The 10,960-nt window shown below is 30.6% G+C and overlaps 2 protein-coding genes across 2 annotated transcripts; one reads left to right on the top strand and one right to left on the bottom strand.

The window, feature by feature from the left end:
- Positions 1–886: 886 nt before the first annotated feature.
- Positions 887–3,717, bottom strand: LOC148170674 (uncharacterized). The gene is made up of 7 exons (XM_088042219.1): positions 3,705–3,717; positions 3,312–3,626; positions 2,870–3,250; positions 2,611–2,774; positions 2,178–2,565; positions 993–1,649; positions 887–942 (listed from the first exon to the last, which is right to left on the bottom strand). Exons 1-7 carry the CDS (start codon positions 3,715–3,717, stop codon positions 887–889), a joined length of 1,974 nt encoding a protein of 657 aa, XP_087898345.1.
- A 3,030-nt stretch (positions 3,718–6,747) lies between these two features.
- Positions 6,748–7,859, top strand: LOC148170673 (uncharacterized). The gene is made up of 2 exons (XM_088042456.1): positions 6,748–6,826; positions 6,925–7,859. Exons 1-2 carry the CDS (start codon positions 6,748–6,750, stop codon positions 7,857–7,859), a joined length of 1,014 nt encoding a protein of 337 aa, XP_087898582.1.
- Positions 7,860–10,960: the final 3,101 nt, after the last annotated feature.

Genomic DNA, 10,960 nt, shown 5'->3' with positions numbered 1-10,960 from the left:
TTGTGCCGGTGACTTGGTTGACGTTTCCGACACCAGACTTCAGGCGAACTCAGCAAAGCGTGAGGCAGGCTACTTCATTTCCAAGTAAATCTTTTCATCTATGATATTCATATTTGCAATTCTTTGAGATTCAACTACAGCATATATATTGTAATTAATATTTTGATAATCTTTTAATGTCCAATTAACTTCTAGTTCAGACGATTTTGTTTTACTAAACAAATTTTCATCATTTTCTTTTGTTACATCAAAAGCAACAACTAAATATCGGTTACAAAAATCTTTAAATCTTTAATAATAATAAATGTTTATTGACGCAGAACTTATACAGTTTGGGGAATTGACACCCGATGCATGGAATTAAATTTAATAGAAAGTGGGGGACACCGAGCGAGAAAGAGATTCTTGCATTCTTTCATTCTCACACACATCAAGAAACATGAATTTTCGGTGAGTCCAAGACCGATTAATGGACAAATAGATGAGCGCAACAAAGAAAACCATAATTGCCATTGGAGCGAGGAAGATAAAAATAATTTACCCCCATCAGCGCGAATGCATGCGTCGTGGCATTGTTTTATCATTTTTGGCAAGACGAGGTGTTAACATGATTGCTCCTTTAGTAATTCTTCGCTATTAGAGGGATTTGGTCCTTCGAATGCAAAATGCAACAATTTTATTTTTTTATGAGTAATGATAGGCATTGTATTTCTCAATGAATTTGAGTTACAATTTTCGAGAACTTTGTCGCTAGGATGCATTGAGGGGAGTAATGCCACCCACTGACACTACTCCTCTCCCACTTCTTATTAAAATTGTTCCCATTCATCGGGTATCAATTCCCCAAACTGTACATGAAATAAAATACAAATAGAACACAAACAGATTAAAAATAATACAACAAGAAAATACAAGTACAATACAAATACAATACAAGTACAACTAGATTAAGACAACAGAAGCGGTTTTTTTAAATTTACCCTTTGACATACCAAAAAATTCGATTTTATCATGCCATGCGTTAACATTGTTTAACATTCGAATTAAAGGACTATTTTCATAGTAATCAGTTCTAGCGTAGTTGACCATTATCAAACGATTCATTCTCACTTGATACGCAGGTACCAAAAATTTTTGATCTGCCAAAATATTTGGACAATCCAAAAATCCGTTTACTAACTTAAAGAAAAAGTGAAGAGACTGATAAATCCTTCTATTTTGGAGGGTCATTATCCCCAAATACTTCCTTACATCGTCGGTCGTCTCCAGAAGTACATCGTTACTGGTAAGCAATTTGTATCGAACCAGACGCAAAAATCTCTTTTGTACATTCTCTAATCGGTTTATGTGACACTGATATAATGGAGACCACACAATACTACAGTAATCAAGATGAAATCTTACAAGGGAAGTATAAAGTAAAGTCAAAGTTCTAATATTCTTAAACTCAGTGCAATGACGGAAAACAAATCCAAGCATTCGATTTGCTTTAGACACGATGTAATCGAATTGTTCGAAAAAGGTAAGCTTCGAATCCAGTAAAACACTAAGATCCCGTATAGAATTGACGACCTCAAGAGCTGTATTTGACAAAAAGTAAGCTGGACGAGATGGTAGAGTTTTCCTTGAGAAACAAATTACTTTTTGGCCTCATGAATTGTAAACGTCAAATTAACATTCAATTGACAGCTTCGGAAACACTAGATTTACAAGCGCCCTGGACGTTTACACACGCCGTGCTGTAAAAATTGCCCAAATCGTCTGCTCTTCACATGCGTTTATAAATTAAAATCACTTTACCATAATGAAGATTGATCACCAAAGTGGAATCTACCTAAATTATTATCTCAATTAAGACAATGTTTCTATTTTTAAAGTAATATTAAAACTTTTTTTATACAGCGCCATCTTGTGTACTTTTTGTGCACCAACTACAAAATTGGCAGAATTGACAGATGATGAAATTTACAAATGCCAGATGTGACAGTTCTCATAAATTTTGAAAAATCCAATTATTTAAATTAAAATTTTTCGGCCAAAAAGTTTAATACAACTCTTGTGCGTTAACCATTTTACAGCGCTCAATCATTAAAGCACTCCGGCTACGCCGTCGTGCTTCAAACTGATTTCGCGCTGTAAAATGTAAGTTACCACACGCGACTGTAAATAACTATTACATTTCTTGATATTCAGGTGCAAATCGTTGTCCACACACCATTCAGATAATCTATCAAGATCCTGTTGAAGACAAACAATGTCTGATTCAGATGAAATACTTCTATAAATTTTAATATCGTCGGCCAGAAGAAGAAAATTGGAACTTAATCTGGCAGAAACATCGTTAATGAAAGCAAGGAATAAATGAGGACCAAAATGAGATCCCTGGGGGACACCTGAGGTAATTTTGATTGTGCGAGAGACCGAACCTCTAACAACTACTTGAGCCTCACGATCACTTAAATAACTGTGAAACCAATCAGTGACAGAATTACCAACTCCATACTGCTTTAACTTCGAAATTAAAATTCCATGGTCCACTCTGTCAAATGCCTTTGAAAAATCGGTCTAGACAGAGTGAACATCAGTTCCCTGAACCAAGGAAGAAAAAACAGAAGACACAAAATCAAACAAGTTGGTTTCAACCGATCTACCACTAAAAAATCCATGTTGCTCTGGGCGGATAATATTTCTGAAAGCTGACGCAAACTGGGGAGCCAAAATATCTTCAAACAGTTTAGGTAAAGAAGAGATTATACTGATGGAAAAACCGAAGTCTGCAAAGATATGTTAAATATTAGAAATATTGGTAGGTACAAACTACTAGCACACTATTTAAAAAACAAGTTAGGAATTTGGTCTGGGCCAGTACTCCCAGGTATGTCAAGATTCGATAACTTATCAAAAACATCTGTTGGTGTCAAAGTAAATCGGCTTAAGTTTACCGATTGATGTTGACCTGGTATGGCGTTTGATACAGAATGGTGATTGTTTGAGGTTACAAAGTTATTCATAAACTGTGAAGCAAAAGCATTGGCTATTTGAAAATCATCATTTAAAACAACGTCATCTTTAATGATAACAGATGGCAGAGGAGACGTACGATTTTTTAATTTATAGAAATCCCAAAATTTTCTAGGATTATTATTGATATTGTATTCTGCGTCAGATAAAAAATTTTCGTAACATTCTTTAGATAGCCGTTTACATTCCGTACGTAAATTTTTAAAACTGGTATAATCTACTTCTAGTCCTGAAAGTTTGAACTTTTTATGAGCAACTTTCTTTTCTTTAATTATAGCTAACACACGTACCTTCGTCCAAATCTTTTTTATAATTACATGAAAGGAATGCGGCATACAAACGTTGTAAATCCTTATTATTCACCAGATAAGTAGGATGTTGCGTACCATTGAATTTAATATTTATTCTTTCTAAATTCATATTATCAAAAATCATCATTGTCTTGGTAAAATTATCATTTCGGTCAGCTCTAGAAAAAACTATAAAAACTCTAGATATTTTATTTTGATTATTTACAACGCGCCAGTTTCCACTTCCAGAAGACCACAAATTACTACGGTAACAGTTCAGCGCATTCCACCCACAAAGAAAGTTAAAATTGCTAACTAATAATGAAGATTATTAGCTAATGCAATTGATAAGTATGATGTTGTCAATAAAGGACAACTAGATGATACCTTAACCAATTATGGACATTATTCATTTTTACAGTTTGTAGGAAAAATTCGTTTTATTAAAGAAGTTGATGGACAAAAGACTGTTACTGTGCTTTTCCTTTATTTTGATGGTGAAGGATTTATTAGATTGCCAATGGATGTGGAAGTTGTAAAATTCTACTCAACGGCTAATTTGAAAGATTTGAATATCAGTAATAATAAAGGAACAATAGATGTTTCTAAACCATTTATTGTTAGAGAATCTGATCTTTTATCTTTTATGATAAAAAAAGAAAAAGTAAACACGGATGAAAATCTCGGTGGTTATAACCATAATAAACCTTATCTATTAAGTATTCCAATTTTCTTTTATATGTTAGTCAAGTTTTCTATATAACGTAATATAGTAAATGGTGAAGAAATTCAACTTACTCTGACAGAATATGAAGAAGTTGAAATTTTACGAAAAATTGCTATTATATTATTAACAAAATTACCTTATAAAGAAATGAAAGAACCTCGGAAAGAACTTTTGAAAACATTTTTAAACTCTTTATAATTTTCATAATTATAAATGAATACTTATTGTGTTAAATGTAAAACAAACACAGGTAACAAAAATATAATTGTTAAAGAAGATAAAATGGGTAAGAATTATTACTCATCAGTATGTCTTGCATGCGGTAAAAAGAAAAGTACATATAAAAGAATCGGCCTGCGGAGCCGTGGTCCCTTTCAGGGACGCTCATGAATTAGAATCAAATAAATGGATTATTGTAAAATATGCAAAACGAAAACTAAATCCACTGGAGAACCAGAATTCTTGCGAAGCGCTCATGACCGAAGGGAATTTATTGTAAAATATAAACGCTGGAGAAGAATATCAACTTGCAGAAATTGTCAATCAGTGAAAAATAATTTTTCAAAATCACCTGAAGATATTTTAATTATTGAATTATTTAAACCTGCTAGGAAAAACTATGAAACACGAGCATTCCAACACAAAGGTATTGATGATACTTGGCAAATAGATATTTATGTTTTCTATAGACCAAAAGGTAAATCAGAAGATCCAAGTTATAATTTAAGAACAAAAGAGGCAAAGCCTAAGACTGGCAGAGCCAGCCCAGAGCCAAAGGCGAAGACGAATGATTTTAATAAATTTAAAAAGATTAACAAGGGATTTATCTATATTCTAGTTGCTGAAGACACCTTTTCTAAATTTGTATGGGTAGAACCTTTAAAAACTAAATCAGGATTAGAAGTAGCTAATGCATTTGTAAGAATCATACAACAAGCGATTAAAGATAAACACAATCCGCCAAAAAATTTACATGCTGATAAAGGAAAAGAGTTTTATAATAAAGATATGAGGATCGTTTTAAATAAATACAATATCAATCTTTACAGTACAGGAACAAAAAATAAAGCTTTCTTTGTTGAGAGGTTCAACCGTACTTTAGGAAATAAATTCAAGCCAATCTTATATGACAGTTTTGATTGGATTTCACCACTTCCAAAAATTATAAAATCCTATAACAATTCTTATCATACTACTATTAAAATGAAACCAAAACATGTAAATAAAAGAAATGACAGAAAATTGTTAGAAACCGTATATATGATTACATTAACAAATAAAAAACCAAAATTTGAAGTTGGCGATAGAATTAGATTATCTAATATGGTTGACGTATATCGTAACAAATTAAAAACAAATTGGACAGAAGAAATATTTACAGTTGTAGAAAAACGTGTATATAATGTTTGGATTTATTTTGTTTCTGATCTTAATGGTGAAAAAATTAAAGAGGGTATATACGAAGCAGAAATCCAACTAACATTATTATAAGAATTATTGAAATAATACAAATAAAAATAAATATAATTTTTTTCTTTTCTTTTTTTAATTCAACAATCTTTAAGTCTGCCTTGATTAATAAATTCGCTGTATTCATTTATTAACTAGAGAAAGAGTGTTTGCTAAACGTCTTTTTGCTCTTTCTTTATTGTTATACCCAATAACAGGATGTTTATTCAGTAATGCATTTATTTTTTCTTCATCATAACTATTTACATCTTTTAATTCTTGTTCCAATACATTAATTTTGTTATCTTTATGCTCGATTTCTTCATCCATCTTTTCTATTGTTTCAACTGCAGCATTTCCTAATTCTTTTAAAATTCTGTTTTTCATATACAGTTGATTAGATGCTTTAACTTTATTGCCAACAGATAAATTATTAAACTCAATGCAGTCTTTTTTTATTCTATTTTGAATAATTTTTACCTGATTTTTGTCTGCAACATCAATTAGTGCCATTATTTATTAGATAGGGAATTCATAGTCTTATTAAAATTTTTATCAAATTCTTCTTCAGCTTCTTTTGTACTGCCAGCTTTCAGGGACGCTTTGTAATCTGATTGGGATGTGTTTGATTTGTGTTTAGATTTAATTTGCTTCTGTTTTTTGTTATATTGTTCTATATTGTTTGATTTTTTGTTATGTTTAATTAATGTTTCACCAGTGAGAAATTTTATTTGATTCCTAATTGTATTTTCACCAATTTTATTCTGTTTAGCAAACTCTTTTAAGGTAATAGTTTTAGAAGTAGGGTCTCCTTTTTGTGCTAAAAAATTTAATGCTAATTGTGTTGATCGCATATTATTTAAATTCTTCACTGACGGAATACTAGACTCTGTTAATGTGTAATCTTTTTTAATTATTATGTTTATCCTTTGTTTAGCTGACTGTTCCCTTTTGGTATTATGAGTCATTTATTATGAAATAATATCTTCCTAATAAATGGATAAAAAAGTTTGTAAAAACTGCAATACTGAAAAAGATTTAGACAATTTTTATCCAAATAAAAAAAGCAAAGGTGGTTATTCAACTTTGTGTAACATATGTTGGAATAAACAATATAGAGGTAAAAAAGTGTTATGTAAGTGCAAGTGTAATTAGTAGGAAAGCAATACTATCCAAAACATATCTTACTAACATATTATAATCATTGATAAAGTTTAAGAGTTTTGAAAAAAATATTTTGCAAAAACTTTTTTCTTATAAATGGAGATACAGAAAGATCAACTTCTTAAAATGAGTCTTGAGGAAATTGTAAAACTTACTAAAGGGGATTTAAAAAAAAGTGGGTGAGATAATTGAACAAATGAATAAAGATAATCCCGTCCTCGAGTTCACCTTTGGCCAGCGGAGCAGTAGTCCCTTTTAGGGACGCCCACGAAGCTTTGCAGAGTTCAGCGAAGTCTCACAATGAATCGTCATTGATGAATAAATATTTTTTAACACCAACATCAGATAATGAAATTGTACTAAATAAACTAAATTTGAAAAAATTAAAAACCATTGCAAGAAGGCAAGGTTTAAAGAACTACTCAAAATATAACTCAAAAACTAAATCAGATCTTGTAAAATTAATTTTAAAAGAAGAACTCAATGCTGGAGATTGGCATAACAAACTAAGCAGGATTAGTATTAAAAAATTAAAATCAATTGCTAGCAAACTAAACTTAAACATAAAGAGAAATAGTAAAAAAATAGATCTATTGAATCAAATTTCAGATAATGTAAACAATGATAATATAAACATTCTTCTCAACGAAATCAAATCGCCTAGTTTAAAAGAATTATTGAAAGAAGAGCCGAAGACAATTCTGTATCAAACGTTAAAAGAACTAAGAAAAATTGCTAAAGAAAGAAATATTAAAGGTTACTCAAAAATGAAAAAGGCAGAATTATTGGTGAGCAATCCTAAAATTAAAATAATAGAAACAAAAGCTGAATACAGCAAAAAATGGAAGAAACATAAAGTTTACTATAAAGTTATATTATTGAAAGACAGGCGAGGATCCGAGTTTGATCTTTCAGACATAATTATGAAAAAAATTACTGTCATTAGAGAGGGTTTAAATGAAGTGATTGAAATAGTAAAAGAGAAAACAAATTTCAAAGAAGGAGATTTATTAAACATAGTAGTTAATCACAATGATCTTTGGTCCCCTATTTCCACAGGGTTATCAAGAACTTCTGAAATTGATAATTTATTAAACAAAATTCAAAGTATCTTAACTTCAAATCAAGATTTAGATATATACGGTTGTACATTTCATGTAGAAGTTGTTAATATGCCTAGAGGTGCTACTAACGCTAAAAGATTATGAAAATAAAAGATAGGCAAGAGTTTTTAGAATGGCATAAACAAAAAAGAAAAGAAAATTATTTATTTGATTTTAAAAATGAACTTTATGATTATTGTAATTCTGATGTGGATATATTAAGAAGAGGATGTCTTGAATTAAGAAAACAATTTCTAGAAATAGCTAACATAGATCCTTTTAGATACATTACAATTGCAGGTGTTTGTATGGCTATATATAGATCGAAATATATTAAGAAAGATACTATTGCAGTTGTTGATAATCTAAAAAAAGATCAATATTCTCAACAATCAATTTCTTGGTTGAATAGTTTTCATAATCCAAATATAAAACATGCATTAAACGATGGTGAAGTGAGAATATGTGGATCAAAAGTTGATGGCTTTGATGAAAAAACTAATACAGTCTATCAATATCACGGTTGTTTTTGGCATGGTTGTACAGAATGTTATAGTTCAGATTTTATTAATAAGAAGAATAAAACAACTATGGAAGATCTTTATGAACAAACAATAGAAAGAAGCGAGCAAATAAAAAAAGCTGGCTATAATTTAATAGAAATGTGGGAATGCAATTGGATTAAATCTAAAGAATATAAAGAAGAAATGAAACAAACTAAAAGCAAATATAAAGAAATTAAAGAACTTAATCCTAGAAATGCGTTCTTCGGAGGAAGAACTAATGCTACAAAACTAAAAGTTAATGGAAAGAAAATGAAATTATATAGATATTTGTAGTTGATATCCAACAGTACAATGTTATGATGATTATCCAGTTGGACATCCTACTAAAATATTCAAACCTCCTACATATAATTTAATAAAATGTGCAATTTTATCACCAAGAGGTTTGTATCACCCTATTTTACCTGCTAAAAATAAAAGGAAATCTGGCGATGAAAAACTAACATTCCCATTATGTCAATTGTGTGCAAAATTAAATAATCAAAAAGATAAGTGTACTCATACGGAATCTCAAAGAATTATCAGAGGAACCTGGTGTACAAACGAAGTAAGAAAAGCAATTGAAAAAGGATACAAAATAATAACTATTGATGAAGTTTGGCATTTTGAACAAAAATCGAGTTATTTGTTTAAAGGATATGTAAAAGCATTTATGAAAATAAAGTTAGAGACAAGTGAATGGAGAAATGATTTTGAATCAGAAGAAGAATATAGAAAAGCCGTAAAAGAAAATCTAGGTATTGAATTGGGTAAAATAGAAAATAATCCTGGAAAGAGAGCTGTTGCAAAAATCTGTTTAAATTCCTTATGGGGTAAATTTGGTCAAAGACAAAATATGGGGGCAACAGAGTATGTTACAGATATTAAGAGATTTTATGAGATCTTATTAGACGACAGACTTGATAATATACATATCAATGAATTAAACGAAAATATGTTACAAATTGATTACAAGTATAAAGGTTGCTATGTAGAAAATGATTTCAATACCAATATATTCATAGCGGCTTTTACAACCGCAAATGCTAGACTAAGATTGTACGAAATGTTAGACATATTAGGAGAAAGTGTAATATATTATGATACAGATAGCATTGTATATATAGATAATGGTAAAAACACTGTTAAAACAGGTTGTCTATTGGAAGATTGGACCGATGAATTAGGATGGATTGCTGATTGGGTATCAACAGGTCCAAAAAGTTATTGTTATAAAACTAATACAGGTAAAGTTGTTTGCAAAATTAAATGATTTACATTAAACTATGAAACGTCCGAAAAGATTAATTCCGATAGCATGAATAATATTTTAGAACACAAAGACAGTAAAATCAGTACACAATATAATCGAATTACCAGAGATACTAAAACTAAAGAACTTTTAAATAAAATAGAAACAAAGGAATTTGGTTTTGTTTATGACAAGAGAGTTATTCTGGAAAATTTTGATACAATACCGTTTGGATATTAATTCTTTTAGTTGCTAATTAATAATCCTTTATTATTGTTCCTGGGTTAAACAGTTCATAATTGGTTATTTGTCGCAGCACACGAAAAAATAGAAGAAGAACTTGTTATACAGAAGTACGCTCAACGCGGATTTTAAATTTACCCGCTCTTAATCTTAGTTCCAAGTTCAAATTCACAACGAAAGTTGGCGTAGGGGTAGGTGCTAGCAGTTGCTTCTGTTTCTATGAGTTGCTTATTTTGTTTAACCTCATATTCTGGGTGTTGTTCCAAGGTACGTATAAAAACATAGATAAATTCACCAAGTTTTTAGATAAAATGGATCTGAAAAAGTCCATCACTGAATTTCGCCAGTTTCAACGCGATCGTAGAAATAACATCTTGCTAAATAAAAAAATGTTGAAATTTGATGTGTGTTACCAACGTGGCGCAAAGCAAATAAATGGTGTACGAGTGAGAATCATAGGGGGCCTAGGCCCCGATTTGGGGATTATTACCATGTCCGCTGAGGATTTTCAGGGCAATGTAGAACTGAATGATTTGGCCACTTTCAACGACCAAACAGAAAATATAAGTGAAGTGGTGCTAATATTTGAAAAGGAGGAAGGCATTACATTAAGATTTGATACAGTGACGCAGAAAGGAGAATTCGTTGCTTATCTAAAAAAATGTTTAAGATTGAGGTAAGAAAACACTTATATTTATGTTATCCTTATTGTTATGTTTGTAGCAATCGTTCCACTCCGGATCCTGGACTGCCCCACTAGGACGGCCCCACGAATTTCTCCTAATTTAATAACAAATTAAGTTATACATTTATTAATCAATAAATTGCCTTGCCCGACTCTATTCATTTTTTTACTGAAGTGGCCCACCCCTAACAATAAGACAAAATCTTTAAAATCCAAGTGTTTTTAAATGGTAACTTTTCTTGGCCGAAACCGTATTCATTTTTGTTCTGAAGTAGCCCAACAGAAAAACAGGGTATAAAAGACGAATTTTAAGTGTTTTTGAAATAAAAATTTGTTTGGACCAAACTGTATTCTTGTTTGAAAAAACGGTGTATTTTCCTTGAAATGTTGACTTTTTTTGAAAAGGGTGATTTTGAAAAACCGAGCAAATTCTTTAAAAATTAAATTTTTTCACAAGTTACTTTGAAAACCAGGCTAAAAG

Source organism: Gnatocerus cornutus, chromosome 7, assembly GCF_029298725.1.
Source record: "Gnatocerus cornutus isolate USDA-ARS CGAHR chromosome 7, icGnaCorn1.1, whole genome shotgun sequence".
In the NCBI taxonomy this organism is placed as follows: Eukaryota; Metazoa; Arthropoda; class Insecta; order Coleoptera; family Tenebrionidae; genus Gnatocerus; species Gnatocerus cornutus.
Note: the sequence above shows the minus strand (reverse complement) of the source record. Positions and strands in the feature narration are given on the sequence as shown.